This window comes from Peromyscus maniculatus, chromosome 6 (genome assembly GCF_049852395.1).
Source record: "Peromyscus maniculatus bairdii isolate BWxNUB_F1_BW_parent chromosome 6, HU_Pman_BW_mat_3.1, whole genome shotgun sequence".
NCBI classification, from domain to species: domain Eukaryota; kingdom Metazoa; phylum Chordata; class Mammalia; order Rodentia; family Cricetidae; genus Peromyscus; species Peromyscus maniculatus.
Genome location: NC_134857.1, coordinates 42220963 through 42248314, shown reverse-complemented (window position 1 = coordinate 42248314; position 27352 = coordinate 42220963). Strand labels below are relative to the sequence as shown.

Genomic DNA, 27352 nt, shown 5'->3' with positions numbered 1-27352 from the left:
ATTTAAAAAAAAAATCAGTGGCCCTTCTATATACAAATCATAAATGGCCTGAGAAAGAAATCAGGGAATCAACATCCTTTACAATAGCTTCAAATATGTTAATTTTTAAAATTATTTTGAATGGTTCCTTACTGAGACACCCTGGCACTTCTAGATACCCTGACATTCCTTATTGAGACACCCTGCTTGGGCACCATGCATAATTTTCAAGTTTGTAGGTTTTTTTTCAGTAAATACATCTTATATAGAATTCTTCATTCTTATTTATAGGATTCCTTTTTCACTATATTTTGATAGTTTATTTTAGAAATTCTGCTTAATTAAAAATGTGATCTTTTGATATTCAACTCAAAAAAAAATTTCCTCATGAACAATTTATATTAACTTTATCTTTTTTATTATATCTTTATTATTTAAAACAATTTTTAAATTCAAGTATATTTTTACCATATGCTTCCCCTCCCACAAGCTCTTCCCTTACCTACCTAATTTTAAGTTCTTCCTCTAAAATCCAGTACAACAGCAACCACCCAGAACCTAGAAAATAAATTACAGCAACACCAAAAAAGAAAAATAAAAGCCCACACTGTAACCAAATAAAAGCATAAAAACAAAGCAACAACAACAAAAACCTGTGGAGTTGACTATATGGTTGTCAACTATTCCTGAACATGAGGCCCTATCCTGGTGTGATTGATATACCTAGTGTCACTCTGTTGGAGAAACTGATATCCCCTCTCCCAGCAGGTATAAATGACAGTTCAGTTGTTAATCTTTGCTCCAGTGACTAGGTTTTCATTCATTAGTCCTTTACTTTTTAAAATATAGAAAAATAAGATAAACCATCACATCAAAGTTTAACAAGACAAACCAACAGGAAGAAAAGAGCCCAAGAGAAAGCACAAGAATCAGAAACTCACTGGTGTGCATGCTCTCAAATCCCATAAAACACTAAACTTGGAAGCCATAAAATAAATGCAGATGACCTGGTGTAGAACTATGAAAGCTCTGTACATGCTGTCTGGGTGAGTTCATACGACCTTTGTTTATGTTGGTATAGAAGGCCTTGTTTCCTTAGTGTCCTGGATCCCTGTTGGCTCTTACACTCTTTCTGCCATCTATTATGAAGGGATCCTTGAGCTCTGAGGGAAAGGATTTGATGATGACATTCCATTTAGGTTGAGTGTTCTAAGGTCTCTTATGCTTCATCCTACCACAGGGACACTTGCTCAGCTATGTTCATTGCTGATCTCTTTATAGTTGATAGACATTGGAAATAACCCCCCATGTCCAGCAACAGAAGAATACATAAAGAAAATGTGGTACACTTATACAATTGAGTGTTATTCATCGATAAAAAGAATGATATCAGCTGGGCAGTGGTGGCACACGCCTTTAATCCCAGCACTTGGGAGGCAGAGCCAGGCAGATCTCTGTGAATTCAAGGCCAGCCTGGTCTACAGAGTGAGATCCAGGAAAGGTGCAAAGCTATACAGAGAAACCCTGTCTTGGAATATATATATACATATATATATATATATATATATATATATATATATATATATATATATATATATTATGAAATTTGCAGGCAAATAGATGGAACCAGAAAAAATTCATTCTGAGTGAAGTATCCCAGACCCAAAAAGACAAATATGATTAGTGTCTTATTTAACCAACATCATAGAAGCTTCCTCCTGAGCAGATAGGAACAAATATAGAGACCCACAGCCAGATAGTATGCATAGAGTGAGAGACCTTGATACATAAACTTTTTTAATGAGGTGAAAATATTTATGTTTTTGGACTTTTTAAAAATACAATACTTTTATTAACTTCATGAGAATCTCATAATCAATTTTGATCACACTAGCCCATATAGTTCACCTCCTATTCCTCCTAGATGCATACTCCCCAAGCCCTGACCCAATTTCAGGTCTTCTGTTTTGTTTTGTTTTGTTTTGTTTTGAAGAACTCACTGGGTCCCTTTTGTGCTACCCATCAATGCACATGTGTGGAGCCATTTGTTTAACTATGTAAAATGTGTTACTTTTGTTTTACCTTGCCTGCCTAAGGCACCTGATGGGTCTAATAAAAAGCTGAACGGCCATTAGCTAGGTAGTAGAGGGATAGGCAGGGCTGGTGGGCAGAGAGAATAAGTAGAAGGAGGAATCTAGGCTCCAGAGAGAATAAGGGAGAAAGAGAGGGAGATGACCAGGCCCAACCAGCCAGGTAGCTGCCAGCCAGCCAAACACAGAAGAATCAGGAAAGTAGGACATACAGAAGGTAAGAAGGATAAAAAAAAAAAAAAAACCCTGAAACAAAACATAGAATAAAAAACAGGTTAAATTAAGTTATAAGATCTAGTGGGTAAAAACATGAGATAAAGCTGAGCATTCACAAATAATAATTAGTCTGCATGTCATGATTTTGGGGCTGGCAGTCCAAGAAAGTCCGCTACACATACCTAAATAAGGTTCAAATATTTAAGCTTTGTGACAATTTGTGGTGAAGGTGTTAACTTTGCTCCCCCAATACACAGAAAAGGGTATTAGTTAGTAATAATCAGTAAATAGACTTCATATACAGTCACTGAAAAAAAAATTGATCTTATTTATCTTGAGAAAATTGATTTTTTTTGTATGAACAACACACAATTAAAACTCATGGCTGAAATACAGTGTAATGATCACTCCATATAAATGCCAATACAAAGTTTCTACCTTAAACTTTCTCCTCATTCATCATCCGAATGTTATCACTGCTTGGAAACTGTCATGCTCTTTTGAATATAACTACACTCATATTTCAGTACTGAACTACTAGATTTGAATTCTCAGAGAGTATCTACTCATGGTATTAAAGACAAAATGAACGTCTCTGTTTTATTGAATTGAGATTTCACAAAATTAAGTAACTTCCCAAAAATACTCAATGGTATTTATTCTAACTTAAAATTAGGTTTATCCATACTCAAGTGATGTTTAAATTCATCAATTTAAAAATACTTTAAACTATACCCTTTAGATAACATTGCTAACTAAAAGGTCTGACTATTTAGCAACATGTACCATTGCTTTATAGATTTTCTTCTAACCAACTTAGATACTTATCTCTTATTCTCAAACCTAAACGTAAATAAATAGGTGCTGTGGCTAATGACAAGGCTCCATGTATTCCATCCTCTATGTGGTCATGTGTCACTGGAACTCCAGCATTTCTGAGTCGGGTGACATAAATAAGTCCATCATCTCTTAGGATGTCATGTTCACATGTGAGGATGTAAGTTAATGGCAATATCTGTAACTGGGAGTCACTGACTAGCAAAGGTGTTGCTTTACTATTCATAAATGCTGGATAAGAAGCATTCAATTTTCCAAGGACAGGCTCAGTGTAAACATGGTTCTTTTTATACTTTTCAGGAAGTAAGTCACTCCAATTAACAAACTTGAACAGATGTCTTGATTCTTCAGGCATGTGTTCATTTCTCAGTATTGCGTTTACCAGTTCTTCATCTTCTGCTAAATATAGGTATGTCACCTTAATTGCTACCTTCCTTGACAGAAAGGGACCATGTTCATTCTCTCGATAAGATGGCATCGAGGTATCAATTGCCTGTAGTCCAGGGTATAACAAGATTTGTGCCTTTATTTTGTTTTTGTATTCTGGGTCATCCTGTAGCTGTAAATAAAATACATAATGGGTGCTAATGAGTCAATAGGTTTCCAAAAGAGGATTGGTAACTTTGTTTTAATATCCTGAGGTAAATAAATTTATAAAACTGAAACAGCATCTGGTGATTATTCTCATAACATTGAATCATTGTTTGAAAAATGAGAATGTCATTCTACCTTCTTCACACTTGGTAACCAAACAGGAACATGAGTCCTACTAAAGATGACAGAATGGCTATGTTTAAAAATACTCTTAGGCTGGTAATTTTACAAATAAAAGGCAGTGTCTCAGAAAGTTCAGAGAATAAACAGCAGTGAACACAACAGGAAAACTGAGGCCAAGCCTAATAATAGCTCTTCCAAATATAAACAGCCATGGTACCACTTGAGTTAACACCTGCTGGCTTTGCTTGAGGCACAGGTAGATTATACTGCAGTTTAACTTTTTCATAGTTCATTGATGTATAGGGGAAACTTATGAATTAAGTGAAATTTGAGCCTGGGGAGATGGCTCAGTTGGTAAAAATCTTTGCCAGAACAAGCGTAGGGACCCCAATCCAAAATCAGACCTTAGCATAGTGGCAGCTCAGCCCCTAGTACTATAGTGAAGAAAAATACATCTCCTGAGATCACTGGCCATTTAATCTAAGAGAAGACTCTGGGGAGCTCCAAGATCAGCAGAAGTATTTATAGGAAAACAAATATGATTTTCAAAGCCAAACTGGTTCATTTACCTAACAAGTCCCAGGTCACAAACAATACATAGTGAGACCCTATCTCGCAAACAAACAAACAAACAAACAAACACAAACAAAACAAAAAAAAGCAAAGGTGGAAAGGAAATGGGGGAACTTCTGACTTCCATATGCTTAAGCATACATATGTACATGCAAGGGCAAACATACATGCACACTCATGTGAACATGGATCCACATAGACACAAAAAAAAGAAAAGAAAAAAGGAATTAAATTAAATCTATCACACATTAAGAAAAAGAGAGAATAGTAGCTTTCTCAGTAGTATTTCAAACTCCACAAACTTTAAATGAAAAGAAACAAATAAACACCAGTGTGTTAAGGAGTTAGCATAAAGAAAAGAGCCAAGGTAGAGAGAGATAGGAATTTGGGTATCTCTAATGCTATCCTGAGCCACACAGTTACTTCTTCAAATGCCCTTTATGCTAAAGCTGCAAAGACAGAAAATTTGTCCTCATCTCTAATTGCTTCCTAAAACCACTTTCCTTTATTATTATAAACCCAAAACAATAGCTCCTGTACTTAAACACTCCCAGATTATCATATGCCAAATTCTCCAGAAGCTCTGGTGAGATGGACCTAAGGGTCCTTTCTACACAAGAGGACAGAAATGGAAGGCTTCTCACTGCCTGGACTTATGTAAAACTGGAGCAGTGACAACAACAGTTTCATCCATTGACAAGCCAGAGAGATCATGGGCTTTGACTTGGTCAAAGGGGTCCAGATGTGAGACATCTTAGCCAAACCATTGCCTTTTCTACTCTCACAGCCTTTTGTAAGGTCACACTCATGCTTTGGGGGAAGATAATCACTCTTCCCCAGAGTCAATGTATGGTGTTAAATTTCATATGAACATTGGAGACCCTCTCTCCCATTGTCCTTGCACCAGAACCTTGGAAGGGAAACCACTGCAGTTGGATGGCTATCCTGCCTCCTCAACTAGAACAGCCAACTCATGCAAAGAGGTGCATAATAACCACTGTATCGTAAATTGTTTCGACTATTTCTAGACTTTTTATGGAGTCACCTTTATAAATTTCAGTAGACACACCAAAGAAATGGAGAATCATGTAGGCCAATGGTTGAGCAGAGATTCCTTGTGCCTCCCAGTGTGGCTGACAAAGCAGGATAAATATAATGGCAGCATCCAAGGAGAGGGCCTGTGGGTAGACTTTATCAGTGCAGGTCTTAGCATGCAGCACCAGCACAAAATAGTTTCTGAGGTAACATAGAGGAATGGAAGGAAACATTCCAGGGAGGAGGGAGAGAGAGAGATCCTGCGTGTAAGATAAAGTACTTTCATTGGTGTGTGAATGACCACGGTGTGGTTGGGGGTTTGTGTTAGTGGTTAAAGTGCTTGCCTTACCAAGCATTAGAACCCAAGTTTGGTTCTCCAGTTACATGACAACTAGGCATGCCTGCAGTCTGCAGTTCCAGCCTAGGAAAGCAGAAATGGTAGAAACGGTATCAACAAAGCAAGATAGCTAGCAAGAACAGCCATAATACTTGAGATCTGGGTTTGACTGAGAGACCCTTCCTCAACAAATAAAATGGATGTGCAATGGAAGTTGATTTCTAGCATCAATCTCAAGCCCCCAAATGTACATGTGACCACAGCACCAAAATCATGCATAAATACATATATACTATACCACACACAGCTAGACAGACAGACAAAACACACACACACACACACACACACACACACACACACACACACACACATTTAACATAAGAATAAATTGACATTTTCATAGTGTCTGTTCAGGGCCTTTGGGATACTGAAAATTTTCATGTGTTGTTTTGATGACTCACCTTCACTTTTGTGGACTCACCTTGCCTACCTCTGCTTCTCACAGGAATCTCATAATATACCTTGAGTTCCTGAAGCAGTACACAAAGCTGCCTTATATTTAAAAAAAAAGTTATATCCACATCCAATATCTAGTCTATCAAGAGGGAAGAGACTGAAGAGCAGATCAGCCGGTGTTTCAAAGAATAAATTTAGAGCTGTCATGTGTTAGCTTAAATTCTGGCTTCACAGCATACAAATATTATGTACCAGGCTACATACCCAATCCTGTGAAGCCTTGGGTTCTTGATCTCTAAAATGGGGATTAGATCAGTAAATACAATGTATACTTTTATTTAATTTAATTTTTCTTTTTGGAGTATTTCATTTGCATACCTTCCCACTTCCAACACCCTATCACTGCCTCAAATCCATGACCTCTTCTTTAATTGTATTACCTTTCTGAAAGATATTTTAGTTTGAGCAGGGAAACAATCAGCTTAAGTTCTTTCTTGTTGGGAAGGGCACAAGCAAGGTTTAATATGGGTTAGGAGAGGAAGAAGTATGATAATATTGAATTAAAATAAGAATATGAATTATAATCCTTAGTTCTAAAAACTACTAAAGACCATCAAGGACCCTAACACTGGAATATCTTAGTAATTTTGGAAATAGAACAGATCAGACAATGGGAAAAATTATGTGAAGTCAATGGTGTTCTAAAGACTTAGCACAGATGAAGCTCAGGTTATTTGATCAACCATACAATTATCAATGAAAAAGGAAAGGATTCTGCAAAATTAATTAGCAAATGCTATTAATAGATCACTTTTAGAAGAACTAATATCATATTTTATTTTTATTTTTTGTAGTAAAAATTATTAAATTTTGCTGTTAATGACAGACATGTTGCAGGGCTGGAGAAATGGCTGAGCAGTTAAGGGTACTTGCTGCTTTTGTAGCAAACCCAAGTTTGAGTCCCAGCACCTACATTGTGGCTCAGAATAGTCGGGAGTTCCAATTTCTGCAGAGTACAGTGCCATCTTTGTGGCCATTGCATGTACATGGTGCACAGACATACATGCAGGCAAAAACACTTATACACATAAAAGATATAAAGCTAAGTAAAACTTTAAAAGAAAAAAAGAGGAAGTAATGTTGCTTTTATCTGTGTAAAAGAAATAAGCTCATTTATAAAAGGTGGTTATGCACTTCCTGTTGAAATTAATTGAAGTACACTCATACTTAGGTTTCTAGTGTCAATAAATATTGTTAAACTCACTTAGCAAATAATGTGTCTCAGAACTAAAACATCATTAAGTTTTTGACTTCACAAAGTCTTACCCTCTCTAAGGAGCTTTTGGCAGTTGATGGCTACTTGGAAAGGGGGAGTCTGTTTTCTTTAAGGATGGCTTCTGGTAGCTTGTCCATGCTCTAGCATAAGGGCAAACATCCAAGAATGTATAGGCAGTGTAAACTGTACTTAATGGATGTCCTGATTAGTTTCTGTCAACTCAGTATAAGCTAGAGTTATCTGAGAAGAGAGAGCTATTTGAAAAATGTCTCTGTAAGACTGGCCTGTGGCAAGCCTGTAGGGTATTTCTTTAACTGGTGATTGATGAGGAAGGGCCCATCGTACATGGGTGATTAAAAAAAATCCTGGGCTGGTGGTCCTAGATATATAATAAAGCAGTCTGAGAAAGCGATGAGGATCAAGCCAGTAAGCAGCATTTCTCCAGAAATTTGAAATCTCTCAGACTCTATTAGAGCCATTCATGTGATATTTTGAATTAAGAACCACTAAAGTGAAACTTTTGGTTTCCTGGGACAATCAATACTGATTTCTTGAGCTGAAGAATCAACCGTGATTAAGAAGAGACTAGCATCACTGATTCCAAATCTTCTGGGCAGTGTTTCCTCGGGGTTAGCACATAGAAGTTTTAGTCCAAAGAGGGCCAAGGTTGTACCTTTTATTGGCAGCTGAACTTGGTAATATATAGTTTCCCATGTAGTACTGATATTTGAAAGTATGAAGGGTCATGAGGAGCAACCAAGGTTTGGCAGGCACCATGAGGGCTTAGAAAGGCTAATGGGGACTGTGAAGCCATAGTTGAAATAGAAGTCCTGGGATTGAAGGGATCATGGAAGGAGATTGAGTCTTGACACCATGTGGTGGGACAGAGACCCTGAAGAGAGCAGATGGGAGGCTCTTAGTGAGTGTTCAGTCCAGTTGTAGTAGAGACTACAAAATTTTGGAGATGCTAGTATTATGGTGTTACCAACAAGACTAGCAGCAGCTGTGGAGTTACTCCAGCTTGAGCCTATATGAAACACGCTACATGTGCTATGGTAAGCCCTTTGGAGGCTATATAGTGACTCTGCAGTGTCTGACACTGAGTTTCACTGTGCTGGACTTTTGTTTTGTGTTCTATGTTCTGACTGAGACTATGCCCTAATTCTTCCTTCTTAGAATATGAAATTTAATCAATTTATTATTTTATAGGAGCCCACAGTAATAGACTTTGGAATTTTAGAGTGACTAATTGTCAAAGTCTTTGAATTTGTAAAGATTGTGTGACTTTTAAGTTGGAATGTGTTTACTATCAATATGATTATATTAACATGAAATATTGGGTATAAACAAGAAAGAAATGGTTATAGTTGAATAATGATTTGTTTGTGTGTCAAGGTGACTAGAACTCAGTTGTCCTGGTTGACTTTTGTTTTATTTTCTTTTGTCAACTTGACACAGCCTAGATTTATTTGAGACGAAGGGGCAATAAAGAAAGTGTCTCTGTAAGATTGGTCTGTGCGTGAGACTGTACAGTATTTTCTAAACATATAATTGATGTGCCCAGTCCATTGTAGGAGGTTCCACCCCTGAGTAGGTAATCCTGGAAGATATAAGGAAGTAGGCTGAGTGAGACAGGAGGAGTAAGTCATTGGGAACCATTTCTCCATTGCCTCTGCTTCATGAATCTTGCTGTATATTCTTAGGAAATGTAAGCTAACAGTCTCACTCTCCTGTTCCACATCAATAAACATCTTCCATTGCCATGGCTTTTCTTCCATGATGTACTATACCTTGTCAAACCATAAGCCCTAATAGCTCATTTTTCTTTAGCTACTTCTTGTCAGGTCTTCTAGTCAAGGAGACAAGAAAGTAATCAATACAGACCAAGTACAGTCATACAAAAATCACACAGATTTTATAATTTGTCTTTGAAAACCTAACAGTAAAACTTATACTAAATAATAGTTCCTAGTCATTGCTATATTTTTAATTAGTATAATAAGGTAGGCTGGACGGTGTGGCTTTAGTCCCAAGTACTTAGGGGTTGATGTGGAGAGATTGCAAATTTCAGGCATAGCCATATTACAGAGCAAGTTCAAGTTCAGCCTGAGATGCTTAACAAGAGACCAATTTAAAAGGAAGAGAAGACTTTAAGAGAAGAGATTAAAAGGAAGTGGTTACATAGTTCTATGGTAGATTATTTGTCTAGCAAGCACACAGCCTTAGAGTCAATGCCACCCTTACACACAGTAGGATTACAAAATCCTTATTTAACATTACTTAACTACTTAATTAAAGTCACATATAAAGCTAAAATTATGGAAAAAGATTAAGTTATTTGGTTATTTTACATTTTATAGATTACAGTACAAACATCATTCAAACACAACTACAGCACTTCTTCCATGTTAGAACAAAACTGTGCTGGTTTCAATCATTTTTCACATATACAACATACCTCTTGAGTCACTGCTGCTACCAAGGTACCCCCAGAACTGTCTCCTGAAATACAGATGCGAGAAGGATCCACTCCATATTTTTCAAGAACTTTGTCCTGGAGAAAGAACTTGATCACAAGAACACAGTCTTCAAGGGCAGCTGGGAATGGATACTTAGGAGCAAGCCTGTAGCTTTAGAGAAAAATCAGGCAAAAAAGCAACAAAGAACTTATGATTAAGCTTACGTATCCAATTATCTCTCAATTTTACTAGCAGGTATATAAATAAAATTTGGCCCTACTTTGAACCTTGAAATCCATCAACTTAACTTGGGCTTCCTAATAATTTCTTTTTAAAACAACAAGTAGATTCTGGTCTAACAGGATTTTGGTACTGGTTCAATGAGACAGAGAGCAAGATAGCATATGTCTTCACCCTCACAAAGTCTGTAAATATCACGATGCCCTCAACAGAGTTGGAGAGTCAAAAGCAATTCATGATCATTGATTGGATTATTCAAGAAATTTAAAATCAGAAAATCTGAGTGCAAAATATTGGTAGTTGACTTCAATTAGAAATTTATTTAGGTCAAAATTCCACAGAATTGTAGAATTTCATTTCATAAGCATGATGATTTAAAAATAAACAGTTTGATATATGACTATGTAAGGTATATCAATATGTAATACTAAAATACTGTGATTCTTAAGAGAAAATACTATACCAATTTTTACTCTCAAATCCTCACTCCCCTCTCACTGTGCATCTGTTATAGAATCACACCTCAATTGAACTGTCTCAATTTTTATCACTCACTATTAGGCACTAAGATGTCCATTAGAATTTTTCAATTATTCATAGTTCTATGACAGGAGCCATAAGCCTAAGTGACCCTTGACACACATGCCACCATATTTGGGCTTCTCTCTTCTTTTTCTAGATCTAGGTCTTGCTTAAGTCTGCATAGCACCAGAACCTCTTCTCATAAATACCAGAACCTCTTCTTGGAAATCAGGTGACCATGCTGCAGTTAGACAGTTAGGCAAGACTAGATAATCCCTATAGCAACATTCCCTGCTGGCTGAACAACTCATGATTAAAGTCCCCTCCCTGCTTGCACCCCCTTTGGTCCCACCTATATATGCCTTAAGAGGAAAATAAAATTTTGGAGCTTGATCAGACATCCTGTCTTGCTCTCATTCTTTGTGTCTCTTGTCCCTTTCATTCGCCGGCCCTCCCTTCAGGTCCCTGTTGAAGACCCCACTGACTGAGGCAGTTCTATAATAAATAATATTAGTTGGATAGTCCTTTTGAATTTTTAAATTTTAAACTGTGTCTAAGTGTTTAAAATAGCATAATATCAACAGTGCAACATCAAAATATGATTATATTTCAAGGTAAAGAACAGAAATTTCCTAAAATAACTTTAGAACCCTTAAAGTAGATATAACTTACTTTGTTCTCTTAAAAACTTATTTAAATTATAACATAATAAAGCTTGTTAAATTATAATGATAAAGGCAAGCTGTCACTACTATAAGTTAGAAATTTCTCAAACATAAGTGATTCTGTTTGCTTTAAAGAGGTAGCTATGAGCAGAACAGTGCCGAACCTGCTAGTCTGTGCTACTTGACTCTATTATACCGTCAGACAAAATTCCTTAGACTGTTTTAGCATAAATCTACAATTTTGTAAATCCATTCCTATACTATAAAACTGGCAGGGAAAAGCTGGTTTTCTTCATCCTCATGATGGAGTATAAGAAATACAGAATACACCCAACAGGTCATAAAACAATAAGCATGTATTCTACTTTCTGGTATATTGTTGGACATTTGAGCAAAAGTCATGAAATACTAAGAGCTGTCACTGGAAACATTCTTAAAATATTTGAGTGGCCAACATTGGTTCTAATTAATATTACTGGATTCCAGAATAACTCTGACATATATACATATATTGTCTCTATTACCTTGACAAATAAAGCCACCACCCCTCAGGTATGATGAGTATGAACTGCAGGCATATTATCTGGATAGGTTTTATGTGTTTTGATGCTACTACTGCTTTTCTGGCAAAGATGCTCATTTCCTTGCCTCTCCCAGGTGTCTATCACTCAGAGATTAAAGCAAAATTGGGGATTGTTGAGGAAACACTGATAATATAATGCTAAGAAAAATTTTATAAACCAAATTTCCTAGCAGCAGTCCAGCCACCACTGAAGACTGTTTAACTTGTGCTGTAAACCAGGCTTATGCAGGGTGGGCAAGAGTCACATCATAAAGATTGCCAGTCTCTTACTCTGGTGCCACAACGACAGCATCAAGTTTGTTGGCTGTGTATCGGTTTATGGAATCATAGGGCAGCATCTCTGAAATGAAAGAAAAAAAATATAGCACAGAGCTGTGTAAATGCAAAGCAATAGATAGCCAGACACATCCATGAATCCTAATGTTGGAGCACATTAGGCTTTACCCAGCAGGTCTGCATAAAGAGGATGATTGGACCAGGGGCCTGAGTACTAGGTGTCTCAGATGGTCTGCACTTGACTGTGCTGGGGGGAGGTCTTTTGCTCCACCCCTTGGCATTCCGTTAAATACTCTAGGGCAGAGACAGTCAGGGCCCAGTGGATTAGGACCAGGCCCTCCTGAGGCTATCCTGTACTTTCTATCTGTTTCTCTCCCCTCTATCCTTCTAACTAATATTTTCTGGTGCTTCTACTCAAGAGTACTCTGGGGAAATGTGGTGTTGTGGGATGTTCTGTATTCTGTGAATATGTGTTGCTCTGATTGGTTGATAAATAAAATGTTGATTGGCCAGTAGCCAGGCAGGAAGTATAGGCAGGGCAAGAAGATGAGGAGAATTCTGAGAAGAGGAAGGATGAGTCAGGAGATGCCATCAACATGTAATGGGATGCAGGTAATACCACAGAACACATGGCAAAACGTAGATTAATAGAAATGGGTTAATTTAAGATATAAGAGCTAGCTAGCAAGAAGCCTGCCATGGCCATAGTTTAAAAATAATATAAGCCTCTGTGTATTTACTTGGGTCTGAGCGGTTGCAGGACCAGGTGGGACACAGGAATTTTATAAGTGGCTGTGGGACCTTGGTGCCAGGTGAGCACAGGAAAACTTCTGACTACAATGTGGGGGGGGGTGAGGGATGACCCCCCCCAACAGATGGTGCCACTGAACAGGAACTAAGACAATATTATAGATAGATAGATAGATAGATAGATAGATAGATAGATAGATAGATAGATAGATAGATAGATAGATGATAGATGATAGATAGATGAGTATTTTGCAAAGTAGAAGTTTAGGCTCTGTCAGTTAAAGCAGTGGGACCTGTCTGGTTTTGTAGTGAAAAAAGTTAAATGGGGCAGAGGGATTTGTCCTTGGGAGAAAAATAAAAAAATGGATTGGAAGGATGTCCAAGTACAAGATGGAGCATAGAATCTTCTCTATCAAGATTTCTCTCTTTCTGTCTCTATCTTAATTTCTATCTATGAAATATAAGGAAAGTAGGAAATAGAAATATAGTATAGGAAAAACTTAGAAGAGTAAATAAAGTAGGAATGAAGGAAAATAGTATAAAGAAAATTTAGATTATGTTAAGCTACAACACAGAGAAACTATGTCTTTAATTTTCTAAATATGGAGCTATGAACACAAACTGGGAAAAATCTATTTTCTTTGAACTTAATGGGCAGAAAAAAAGCTCTTCTTTGAGCTCATTGGGCAGAAAAAGATTGCTATGAAAGCTTTTGGCCTGGGGACAGCCAAAATGTTAAGTCCAAGCAGCAGAAGAGATTTCCCCTGCAGTGGATGTGGATGGATGAAACAAAAATCCTCTGCTCCATCGGCAGTGCCTGCGAAAACTTGTACAACACCTTACCAACAGAATTAGTTTCCTCCTGGCCATGAAGCCAAAAAGTTTAGAGAACAAGAGTTTTGGGCTCTCTCTCTTAAACTAAAATCTTTCTTAGAAAAAAACTTAATCTCTCTCACTAAAAAACCAAAAAGGCTTTCAGAACTTTCTTTCTCAGTTTCTCTGAGACTAAGAATCACCTGGAGATATTAGTATGGGATTCACCTGTGGTTCACTCTAAAAAAAAAAAAAAAAAAAAAAAAAAAACAACAACAAACCTCTTAGAATAGGGCAAAACCTCTCTGCTAAAGGTCTGTCTCTCTAAGCTAGAAAAAAAACAGCAGCTGGAAGTTCCCTGTGGTTATAGCCTAGAAAAAAAATAAGTGCAGGCAGAAAGCTGAAGCAGGGACAGATTCCTCGGAAGGTGAAGAGATGAGGGGAAGGGCTGCTGATGAGATGGGAGCTTTAAAAATCCTCCCTGCAATGAGGGAGGCAGGGCCTGAACTCCCAAAACTCTCTGTTCTAAGCTCTGTCTCTTCAAGCCAGTAAAAAAACAGCAGTTACATCAGACGCTAGCCAGAATTCCCCCTGCAGCTAGAACCTAGCCATAGACATGGGCAAGTGAAGGCAAAGAGCCACAGGGAGCCAAGCGGTGCAGCTGTTTTTTCAGCTCAGAATGAAGTTTCTTTTCAGAGCAATCCTAGAAAACTTAGCCTTACCTCTTGAGAACTAAAATCACACAAACAGCTTGCTTCTCAGGAGATGATTACAATGTCAATACTGTTTGTCAACAAAACATTTTAAAATCCTTTAAAAAACAAAGGAAAGCAGTTCATACGTTGAACATTGTTTTTAGATATGGGCAAATATAAAAGTTCTTTGCCTCTTGAACAAACAGCCTGCAATGAATGATTCCTTTGCAAATCTAATGGGGAGAAAAAGAAACATTAAAAAAAAAAAAAAAAATGACGCCGGGCGGTGGTGGCGCACGCCTTTAATCCCAGCACTCGGGAGGCAGAGCCAGGTGGATCTCTGTGAGTTCGAGGCCAGCCTGGGCTACCAAGTGAGCTCCAGGAAAGGCGCAAAGCTACGCAGAGAAACCCTGTCTCGAAAAACCAAAAAAAAAAAAAAAAAAAAAATGACTGCTTTATAGATGGGGATCAAGCTCCAAAAAAATCTAACTATATCATAAAATAGTCACTTCATTTGAAAGTTCTCTATAAGAAAACAATGCTAACTCATTTGGGCAAGAAACTTTTCCTGCCTGAACTGCTTCACAAAATGTTGTATTGACTGGACATGCAGGACCCATAGGAAGGTGACCACTGAAAGGTGAGATGGTCCTTCAGGTTCCTGTTTGCAGAAGAAACTGACAGACATTCTACAGGACACAGGAAGAAATGACTAAGAGACTCTAAACCTGTGGGCTGAAGATGGATGCCCCAGCATTGCAGAGGAACTTTGGATGACTATCCATGCAGGCAGCCGTCTCTGTCATTCTAGATTTTTGGAAGTTGCTTACAATGCTCTTCCTATTTACTTAGGTAATATTATATCCTTCTGAGGTCTTTGATATAGTTGAAGATTAGATATTTATAATTATGGTTTTCCTTGGTTATGATAAGAGATAAGGTAGATATGAAACTTTAGACACACAAATATAGCATACATAGGATATTTTCTTTAATTTTGCCAAATATAAATAAAGTAGATATTGTAACTGTAATTCTTGCTTGATAATTGTTTTGTTACATATAATTTTACTATGTTGAAGTTAAAGCCTTCCTTTTAAGTAGGAAAAAAGGGGGAAATGATGGGAATATCATTCTGGATGCTGTGAATGTATGTTGCTCTGATTTGGTTGATAAATAAAACGCTGATTGATCAGTAGCCAGGCAGGAAGTATAGGTGGGATAAGCAGAGAGGAGAATTCTGGGAAGATGAAGGCTGAGTCAGCAGACACCAGTCTGCCATCTAGGGAGCAGCATGTAATGACACACAGGTAAAGCCATGGAACATGTGGCAACATATAGATTAACAGAAATGGAATGAGTTTAAATGTAAGAGAAAGTCAGTGGTAGGCCTGAGCTAATGGCTGAGCAGTTCATAATTAATATAAGCCTGTGTGTGTTTACTTGGGTCTAAGAAGCTGTGGACCAGGCAGGACACACAAAGACTTTCAACTACAAAAAATAGTGCTTCTAAAATCCTTCCTATGTGTAAAGTGATAATAGTTAAGAGATTCTTCCTAGTGTAAGTTAGTTCTGTTAAGAGTAAGAAGTAGAAAGTTATTCTCTGTCTTGTTGGAAGATGGTAAATCTCTTCTAGGTGTTAATAAATATGTTTTTGGTGTTTGCTAAATTAGATATTTGCTAAGGGTAGCCCTACAGAGAGTTTGCTAAGAGATTCTTCCTAGTTAAGAGTAAGAAATATCTTTGCTAAGGTAGTCCTATAGAGTTTCCTTATGAATATAAGTTTGTAAATAGAATTTCTTTAAGAATATAAGCTTGTGTGAATATAAGAAGTATATTTGCTAAGGTTGTCCGATAGAATTTCTTTAAGAATATGAGCTTGTAATAAGTATAAGTTTAAATAAAGTAAACCATAGAAATGTAGGTTTATATATTAGAATATGGGCTTTAGGTCTTAGGGAGATGTTAAAGTTAAGTAGAGGGATTATATGGTGAACAAAAGTAATTTAGAGTAGGTTTTGCCAAATAGTGTCCATAGCAGAGTGCAAATTTGAACATTCCAAAAGCCACCAATAACAACAAAAAACAGTTTCAGAAAGCAGCAGCCAAGTATTTGTGGCTGAGACCCATGGAGTGTCATAGTTTCCCAAGCAGCAGATGCCAAGAGCCACTGAAAGCAGAGCTAGCACTAATGGAAAGGGTCTGTAAGCTTTCACCCAAAAGGAAGCCATGGTGAGAAGTGAACACACTAAGCTACAAGAAGGGCTAATGGCAGTCAGCAGCTTGGAAAGCCCAGCTGATACACTACACTGTGAGAAAGGTCAACAGCAGAGGCTTGGAAAGCCCAGTGGCTTGTGTCACTTAAGGAAAGGTGAATACAGAGCAGTGATGAGGAAGATCTCTAGCCTGGGCCAGGAAAGGCCTACTTACAGGAGGCACAGACACACTGGGACTATGAAATCCATAAAAGCCTGAAACAGAGTTAGCAGCAAAAACTTTACAGTTTCTGTTTGCTGGCTGTGGAGAGAGCTTTTTGGAAGACCTTGGTTACTATGGCAGTTACTTCACCCTGAGGCTAAGGTTTCCTGGAAAAAAAAAAAACTGTCATAAAATGCTGCTGTAACTGAAAGAGACAGAGGTCCCTGAGAACAAAACTTGTAGAGATGCTTGTTTAAACTACAATTGTTAACTGCAAAAAGTTTTTGGTTGTGAGAAATGTTTCTTCATATTTGAAAATGGAAGTCTGGTACCAGAACTCTTTTTGTACTTAAGAAATGAAATCAGCAGTACTGATTTCATTGCAATGGGACTTACATATATAGACTCTATCAACTCTGATGATATATGGAACTGTTTATGTTAAAATGGAACTGCTTAAAAGTGGAACTGTTTAAATAGAGAAGTTGGGGGGGTCCTAAAACATTATAAAGGGGGAATGTAAATATCCCTCAGTCTATTTAATTTAAAAATATTTTGGTGTTAGTTGAATGAATTAATGTTATGTTTTGTATAGTTCTATTAAGAAATTGTTTTTGTATGTAGGTTTATAAGAAAGTATTAATGGTTATATTGAGACTATTGCCTTTGAATGTATATTTGTAAGAATTATAATGGTGTATAGTAATGTTCATGTTAGAATTATTATGTTAACCTATTGATATTGATTGGCTTGGGGACGTTAAGGAAGTATTTAAGTTTGATGTGGATACATCAGAAGTTTATCCTATGTTTTGTTAGCAAGAAATTCAAATGGTACTATTAAGAGTTTGCTTTAAGATGTAAGATTGAGAGAATTGTAACTATGTATAGCAATATTTATGTTATAATTGTGTTAAACTGTTAATGTTAACTATGTAGCTAAGGGAATCTTTAAGTTTGATGCAGTTACATCAAGATTTTTTGATTTAGAAAGGGCTTAATGAAGCTAAGACTGATATATTCACCTTAGACCCATTCAAAAAAAAAATGCCATCTTCAACATCCCTTACTCCTATACTGGGAGGTATGACAGCTGTGGAGATTGCTATGAACTCTTAATGGGGAGTTGTTTTTGTATATATTAAGAAAGGGGGACTTGTTGGAGCACATTTAGGCTTTACCCAGCAGGTCTGCATAAAGAGGATGATTGGACCAGGGGCCTGAGTACTAGGTGTCTCAGATGGTCTGCACTTGGCTGTACTGGGGAGAAGTCTTTTGCTCCACTCCTTGGCATTCCTTTAAATACCCTAGGGCAGAGACAGTCAGAGCCCAATCGATGCATTAAGATCCAGGCCCTCCTGAGGCTATCCTGTATTTTCTATCTTTTCCTCTCCCCTCTATCCTTCTATCTAATATTTCTTGGTGCTTCTACTCAAGAGTACTCTGGGGGAAATGTAAGGGTGAGAGATGGTCCCCACATTCTAACAGAAATTTGAATTGTGATTACTTGATGGAAACCTTGCAACCAACACTTTTGTTGCCACATGTAAGAAAACAGGGGAGTAAGAAGACCTTCCTTATCTCCTCTCCACTAAATGAATCCTAAGCCAGACCAGAAGACAAAATCTTGTTAGGTCACAATGAAAGAAGATTGTTGTGCCGTGATGACCAGTTTGGGTTCTCAGAAAACCTCCTCTGGCTTCATTGTGTTGTTAGCTTCACATGACTCCAGTCATAGGGCATAGTGCCCTGTGACTGCATATGGGCTGCTCCTTTCTGGGGTCAGTTATATCAGGAGAAGGCTGTGGCTGTACAGTACTGAAGGAAACTACACCAGGAACTATTGCACAGACAGTGTCCCAGGATCAATGGTAAAGATCACAGTCCCAAAGCTTTAATAGTAACAAACTACCTTTCATTGAATTTTTATATATGTTTCTTCAGGAGAAGAAAAAGTATACATGTTGACTCCCTCAAAGTAACCTCTTCCATATCTGTAAAACTGGCTATAAATCAGAACTCTAGAAGTAAGTTGAAGATCATATTACAACCATCACTATAATATTAATAAATTCAAAGAGTCATCTTAATTAATCTATCTTTAAAGATATTTTAGAGTTCTCATACTTTTTTAATACAGGAAGTTTAGTTTATTTAAATCTAAATATACTACTTGGGGTAATTTTTTTTAATGTGTTTTCCGTTGTTAGAGGCTTAGGCTTTAAAATAAACTCAAAGTTGTCTTTCTGAATATAAGTGAAAATTTTAATTGGAGTTAAAATCAATCAACATATTCTTGTTTGCAATATTTCTTACAAAATATAACTATGGATTGAATCTACTTATTACACTAAGAGGTGGGGACAAAAATTGTAAATTTATCATGCTTAAAATCTTAACAGAAAATAATATCAAAATTTATCAACAAAAAAGGGCATTCATTACATAAAACACAAACATAATGACTACTATCAAATGCTCAAGTGAAAAAAATGAAGTCATTGCAGGAAAAGGTGTAACAAGGTAATGAGAATGCATATAGTTCTGTTTCATATAGTAAATGCAATCAAATTAAAGCACATATTAAAAAACATACTTACTGAAGCTGCCTGTGACAAAGGCACCACCATGAATGTAAATTACAGCTGGTCTCTGTCTTTCAGACTTCCTTTTTGGCAAATACAGACGAACAGGAATGTCACTGAAATCTGTGTCAATCACTGTAATGTTTTCATCTGAAACTGGCTCTGTATTTTGAATACGCATTAGTATGATGAAAAGATCTTCAAATTTCATAAGACCCATGTTTTCAAATAATGTGGCCTATCAAAACAACATCCAAATGTACATTAATTATTTTTTATTTTAGTAACACTAAGTGCACCTAAAGATGCAGTAGAAAAAAAGAGTAGGTGGTGTGATAATGCTGAGGTATGTATAGCACATACCTTGCTATGTGTGAAATGGACATCTCAGAAGATGGGGAAGAAAGACAGAGAAACACAGAAGTAGGGGAAGATGGCTGAAATACAGTGTCTTCCAGACATGACAAGGCGATTGCAATTATAAACTAATAGATGCTCTGGTTATCTGCATGAGATGTGCACATGACCAAATCAAACAATATGTAAGCGTATTTTGGGGAATAGTAACACAAGGGCCCTAACTTCAACTCAAGCTACTGACCATTAATGGCTACTAGGAATGAGAGAATCAGATACCTTCAAGGATATGGCCCTTGGTAGGTTGCCCTGGCTCCAGTACATGGCTCTACATCCATATACATATAGGCAGCACTAAGTGGACTCAGTGAGTTATAAAAAAAATATTTTTAAAAAGGACATAATGTTGAGAAGGTTATACAATGGTCTGGAAGAAATTGTAGGGGAGAGTAGGGATGAATATGATCAAAAGATAGATAGATGATAGATATACAGGTAGACAGATGATGATGATGATGATGATAAAGATAGATACATAGATGATAGATAGATAGATAGATAGATGATAGATATAAAGATTACTAAATATATATTTTATTTATATATTCTAAACAATAAAATATTATTAGTCAAGCACAAAGGCAAATAAAATCAGAAAATATTTGCACCAAGTAAGTCAAAGGATTATAATCTTTACTTTAGAAAAACATGAAAGTACTATTAGACTGGAAAAAAAATGAGACTTATTACATGTCCCAACACATGTACTATCATTTGTACTATAGAAATGTCAATAAATTCATCTGTATAAGACCTGCATATGATTGGGCCAATCAACATTTCATGATGGGTAAGGAACTTGTTCATGAGGTCCCAGCCAAACCTCGGGAAATACTAATTGTTAACTGTAGTTAAGAGGGGACACGCCACTTTCTTCAGTGGTGTAGATAGTTACCAATGCTTTGGTACCTCATGCTCCCCCCTGTTAAGGCAGGAAACTAATTCAATTAGTTGGGTTTCACAAAGAAATAGGGCATAAAAGTAGAAAGAGAAATTTTTGAGAACAGTTTCAGCAGGAAAGCGGAATTCATCATGTGAATTTATGAAACTGTCAAACAATAAAAGCTCATTATAAACATAAAAAGAAATCTCAAGCACACAGTATTTGAGAACAAGGTAATATCATTTGATACCACAAATTTTTGTGAAGGTGGTTTTCACGGGGTTAGGTTCTTCCTAACTGTTAGTTTTATCTAAAAATGCCATCTGGAAATAACATTTTATGCTTCCTTTCTTTGTATGTATATTCCTAGTATTTTATTTTATTTGTTGATCATTAAATTTAGTTTCAATATTTAAAGTTTAACTCTCTGTGTGTGCCTGTGCATGCGTGCATGCGTGTGTGTGTGTGTGTGTGTGTGTGTGTGTGTGTGTGTGCACGTGTGCAAGCATTGTGTACCATAAATGGGAGCTAGAGAAAATGTTCAGATGTTGGTTCTGTTTCCATCTTCCTTCAGTTAGGGTCTGCTGTCCTTTGTCACTGCATATGCCAGTCCAGATAGCCCATGAACCTCAAGGGATTCTCATATCCCATCTTGCCATGCTACCATAGGAGCTGTGGGGTCACAGATGGACACCACTATATGTAGTTTTATGGGGTACTACTGGCCATCCAATCTCATGCTTCCATGCATGTGCACCAAGTGCTTTACCCACCAACCCATCTTCTTTGCCTTCAATTTATTTCAAAATTGAAATGACTTAGTTACTACATTACTGATAGTCTGTTTCCATTGTTAAATTACAAACAGATTTCTTCCCTTTTCCTTAAATGAAATTCTTTTTTTTTCAGAGCTGAGAACTAAACCCAGGGCCTCTACCACTGAGCTAAATCCCCAACCCCATGAAATTCTTTTGATTTTTATAGCTGAAATAAATTTCTCTTTAATATTTCTAACATTTTCCCTAACATGTAACTTCTAGTTCAACTAAAAAAAAAACCTATAATTTTCATGTTACTAGAATATTTCAGGAGCATGTATTTATGAAATTTTCTCAGGATATCAAGTTCTAGCTAATATTCCAGATGCTGTACCCATCTACTTTAATGATGAGAGAACTGATTCCAGAAGCACTAACCAGTTTGCCAACCAATACTAGATAGGTTAAGTGGGGTGTAAACTGATTGTTTTAGGTCAATGTTACAAATGCTTGCCTATATAAGATGAGGTGATAAATTATATTTTTATAATTTAGAAGATATGTATCAAAATGTATAATTTTGAAGTATATATCAAAATGAAAGTTGTATGAGTAACTGTATTAGAAGAAACTGGTGCTTCCATGGATATCAGAAGGGATAAGAACTGTTATGTTATCATGTTAGCACTTCACATTAAAAAACAACTGTAAAGCTTATACTTTAAAATACACATATTTTATATATATAGAAATAAACACAGGGAGAGAAAAACACGTCTTTTAATAATTTATAAAGCAGTCAATCATATTTAATTCCAAGACCACCTGCATGTTTGGGTCTTAGAAATAAAAGTATAGACAATTCTTGCCTTGATAAGCTTAGACATATAAATATCTGTTTACTTGCAATAGTGTTTTAATTCATTTTAAAGTGTCACAAGCTCTATTCATTAAAGTATTTTACTGGCCACCAACTGATGACATATTAGCAACTTATTAGTTAAATCAGATGCAATCCCCAGTTAGCTTTATTCTGCTTGAAGATTTTATATTAAGCACAGAGTCAAAAAAATAATGAGAAGAGTTAAAGATAATTAATCTCTGAATCACATCAGAAAGTAGAGATCTTTAATTTTTTTTTTTTGAGACAGAGTTTCTCTGTGTTGTTTTGGTGTCTGTCCTGGATCTTACTCTGTAGACCAGGCTGGCCTTGAACTCATAGAGATCTGCTTGGCACTGCTTCCCAAGCGCTGGGATTAAAGGCATGTGCCACCACTGCCCAGCTTTAGATCTTTAAATTTTAAGAATCTTGAAACTTTAAAATCTTTATCCACCAATCTTAAATATCTTTAACAAATATAAATACATTATCTCTTTTAACCTCTTGATAACCTGATTGATAGACTCCCAAAACAAAACTTTGACAAAATAGTCTATATTCTTATTAGAAATTTAAAAGAGCCCATGTGTATTAGTTATTTTTTATTGCTGCAATAAAACACTATCATCAACGCAACTTATAGAAGAAAGCACTTAATTTGACTTATGGTTTGAGAGGGTTAGAGTCCATGATAGCAGAGCAAATAAACATCTGAGAACTTAGATCCTGATCCAAAACCACGAGACAGAGAGAAAGCATTGGGAATCCCCAAAGTCTTTTGAAACTGGAAACTGGTGCCCAGTGACACACCTTCTCCAAATCCTTCCCAAACAATTCCACCACCTGGGGTCTAAGTATTTTATATATGAGATGAGCCACTCTCATTCAAATTACCATACTCCAGTACTCAGAATACCCATGATACAAACCACAGTTACACACATACACACACAAAGAATAAAGCAAATGAGACTATTTCCCTGAAGGAAACAAAATCAGAGATGTAACAAAATCAGAGATGTGAACTTGAGATTATCTGCATCTAAATCAATGTTTTCTAAATAACTATTATAATTATGTTCCATAAGGTAAAGATGAATCTTCTGGCAATAAATTAAATAACAGTCATCGTCAAGAAATGAAGTTTATGCCGGGTGGCAATGGCACACACCTTTAATCCCAGCACTCAGGAGGCAGAGCCAGGCAGATCTCTGTGAGTTTGAGGCCAGCCTGGTCTACAGAGTGAGATCCAGGACAGGCACCAAAATTACCTAGAGAACCCTGTCTCAACCCCTCCCCCCCTCCATCCCAAAAAAAGATATAAAGTTTACCAAGAATGACTCAATGAAAAATTTATAATAGAACTAGGAAATTATTTATCCCAAATACAATATTTATAATTAAACCTCAATAATAAAAGGGAGATGACAAAGATTCATTGAATTTGAAAATATATCAAAAATATGTAATTTAAAATTAAAAACAGTAATTGAAATTAAGGAAGCAAAGCTAAGATCCATGAGACAATTCTTAGTGATCTGATATTTATATAGTTGGAGAAAAGAGAAGGAATATTAGAGATACTAGAGCAGAAAAAGATGTATTTGATGAACTAAATTCTAAGATTTTAATTGATACATGTTTGTATATCCAGGAACTTTATCAATATTCAGAGAAGACAGTCACAGACCAAAGCATGCCTCAGCAGACACAAGTGCTTGCCACCAAGGCTGATGACCTGAGTTCTATCCCTGAGATCCACATAGTGAAAAGAAAGAACTGGCCCCAAAGTTGTCCTTTGATGTTTAAGTGTATGTATGCTACAGCAGGAAACCGAATTTCCATATGTAAATATACACACTGAATATATAAGTTTAACAAATACTTCTTAAACCTTACAGAAAAATATATTCAGAAAAATCAATAAGAGTGCTGAGCAACAAGGATTTTTAGTTTAATCTAGAGTAGTCAGAGCAGAAAACACAAAATGTTTGAGAAGGAATACAAATGGCTTATTTCATTAGAAAATATGCACACCAGAGAACAGTTGACTGTGTGCTGAAAGAAAAGCCCTAACAACATAGATGTGGATGTACAAAGAAAATGTGTTTTAAAATGGGATACACGAGAAAAATAAAGAACACAACTGAAAAGTCTATAGGAATTTATCTTCAGCAGATTCATTCTTGGTATTCTTGGTGGAAATAGTGAACGGAGTTCCTGGGGGAAAAGGGGTAAACACCATAGACATTGCTACTGAAGAAATCAAAGAAAAATAACATAGGAGACCAGTGTGTTCTTCAGAAACCAGTTGAACTACTCATAATAGTTAGAATAAAATGTATTAACATTGAGGAGAGATCAAGTTATATTGTATGAAACACCTTTAATAGAAAAGAAAAAATGTAGAAGAGTCTACAAAGATAAAATAATATCTTCTGCAAAGAGAGTCACTATTAAATCTATACCATGTATGAAAAGTAAGGAACAGACATGTACTCCCTAGTATAATATGTCATGGTTAAGAGTAATGCAGCCAATATGGTGTATTGGGAAGTCAAGTAAGATAGAATTAGTTAATCTAAGGAAATCAAGCACATGGCAGTTCCCATCTCAAAAAAATTATGAAAATAAAGAAATAGAAGGAAAAAATTGAAAATAGCCCAAATTGCTATAGAAGTTTACTGACAAAAATGTATTCTAAATGATGCAAAGAATGGCAGGAAAAAGGAATAAGAAATAGCATAGTTAAATACTAAATACCAATAGCATTGTAGAATCAACTGTAATCATAGCAAAGTTGATATAAAATATGAATAGACTAAATATGAAAGATATTTCTACATAGGTCTTTTAAATACTGAAGTACATAGCATATCTGCAATCTATAAGACATAACTTTGAAATGTATAAAAACTGTAAGTACAAACATGAGAAATAATGACACATAAATTACAATTAAAAGAAAGCCACACTGGCTGTAAAAATATGAAGCAAAATGCTTCTCAATTGATCTCCCAGTGGAAGCTTGTCCAAACCAGGATAACTCAGCTAACTTTGGACTCAGAAGAAAATGTGTCAGCTATTTTAATGGTTAGTTTAACTGTCAACTTCATACAACCTAGAGTCACCTTAGGAGAGTCTCCTTAAGGTACTCTCTAGATCATGTTGGCTGGTGAATGGGTTCACAGGGAAATGTCCTGATTTCATTAATTGATGTGGTAATACACAGCCTTAAGGTAGGTGACCCGTTCCCCAGATTGGAGCCCTGATAGATGGCTAAATATAATCATGCATTCATTCATTTCTCTCTGCTCTTGATTGTGAGTGTGATGGCACATCAAGATCACAACTCCTTCATTTCCCTGGAATAATGGACTGTATTCTATGTTGTGAACTAAAATAAGCACATTCTTACCTAGCTTTTTACCAGCATATATTATCCCAGCAATCCATTGGACAGGACATGAAAAAGGACAGTTGTCTAGCATGGGAAGGTCATTATCCTTCCCCAGCACAGCAGGCTGTGTCTTCCTCATCTACTACGCCTTGCAGTATCTTCTCTGATCATTGATTGTTTGCTTCTGTCTTCTCCCTATACCTTCCTATTGCCCTGAGAACCATGGGCGTCCAGGCAGAAGCACATTTTGATAAAAGATATCATATCTTCTTGAGTTCAGATTTTGGAAGTGTCATTATAAAGTCTGAATTCTAGTAACACAGAACTAAAGATAGATAACTACAGTAGCATATGTCAAGATGTGACTTTTGAGCATCTGTGTGTCTCTGAGACACGTCAGGGAGCATGTGTTATATAGCACACTATCTGCTCAAAAAAGAAGTGTGCTATGCTTATGAATACACAGTGCAACTTTCCAGTGAATTTCACAGATGGGATCTCACCATAGACTAATACAGAAGCAGATAGGACACCAGCTATCTTCCACAAACAATTGCAAAATGATGCAAAAAAGTAGAAATAAATGCCACTATCATGATTTTTCTGAATATCAAAATATATTTTATTTTATTATTAACTTAGCACTTATATAAACCTATAATGAAATCATCATCACCATTAAGTTAATTATTAACACTCTGAAAATCAATGATTGTAAAACAAATATAAACTTTTTTGGCATGAGAGTACACAGTTTTAAGTATAGGAAGCTTAAGAACTACCTAAAAGGAAAAAAAAGATATTAAAATAGTACAAGTTTAAAAATACACCAAAATTTTATAATATGAATTATTTATACATGTGAGTTTAAGAAAATGTATGAACCTTGGTTTTCTGAAAAACATCAAATATATGCAAGCATTTGAACAATTGCTCAAGTATTCTTTTAGAAATGTTAATTATTTTTGTTAATATATAATTAACTTTTGAAATAGCATCTTACAAACATTGTGCGTCTCTCAATAGATAAATAAAGCATGTTAACTACATAAACTATAATATCATTTGGTAGATATAGCATTAAAGAAAAGCAAAGTCTCTTTCAAAACACCAACTAAAGGAAACTTCATATACAAATAACACATAATATATATATATATATATATATATATATATATATATATATATATATATATTTGAAGCAAGGCTTCTCAATTTACTATGAAAAAATATTACCAGAAGTGATGTTATTTTTATAACAGCATCTATCATTCTCACTTTCCAGGGTTCTTCAATGTTTTCTGGTATGGGCATATAAATATAATGAGCAAAAAGGATACAAGATAATCCAAAGAACAGAGTTTTGTACCCCATGATAAATCTCCAATCTTCTCTGTGCTGATAGTCAAATGTCACCTCATATATAGATTGCTGAATAGTAAGACAGAGGTAGCAGGCCAAGTCTTCCGGGTAAAATGACAATATAGCAGCT

General features: G+C 36.1%; 1 protein-coding gene across 1 annotated transcript; it reads right to left on the bottom strand.

The window, feature by feature from the left end:
- Positions 1-1939: 1939 nt before the first annotated feature.
- Positions 1940-27310, bottom strand: LOC102914701 (arylacetamide deacetylase-like 2). Its single transcript, XM_006994657.3, has 5 exons — positions 27097-27310; positions 19538-19760; positions 12256-12325; positions 9975-10146; positions 1940-3681 (listed from the first exon to the last, which is right to left on the bottom strand). Exons 1-5 carry the CDS (start codon positions 27232-27234, stop codon positions 3079-3081), a joined length of 1206 nt encoding a protein of 401 aa, XP_006994719.1. The 5' UTR covers positions 27235-27310; the 3' UTR covers positions 1940-3078.
- Between the last annotated feature and the right edge of the window lie 42 nt (positions 27311-27352).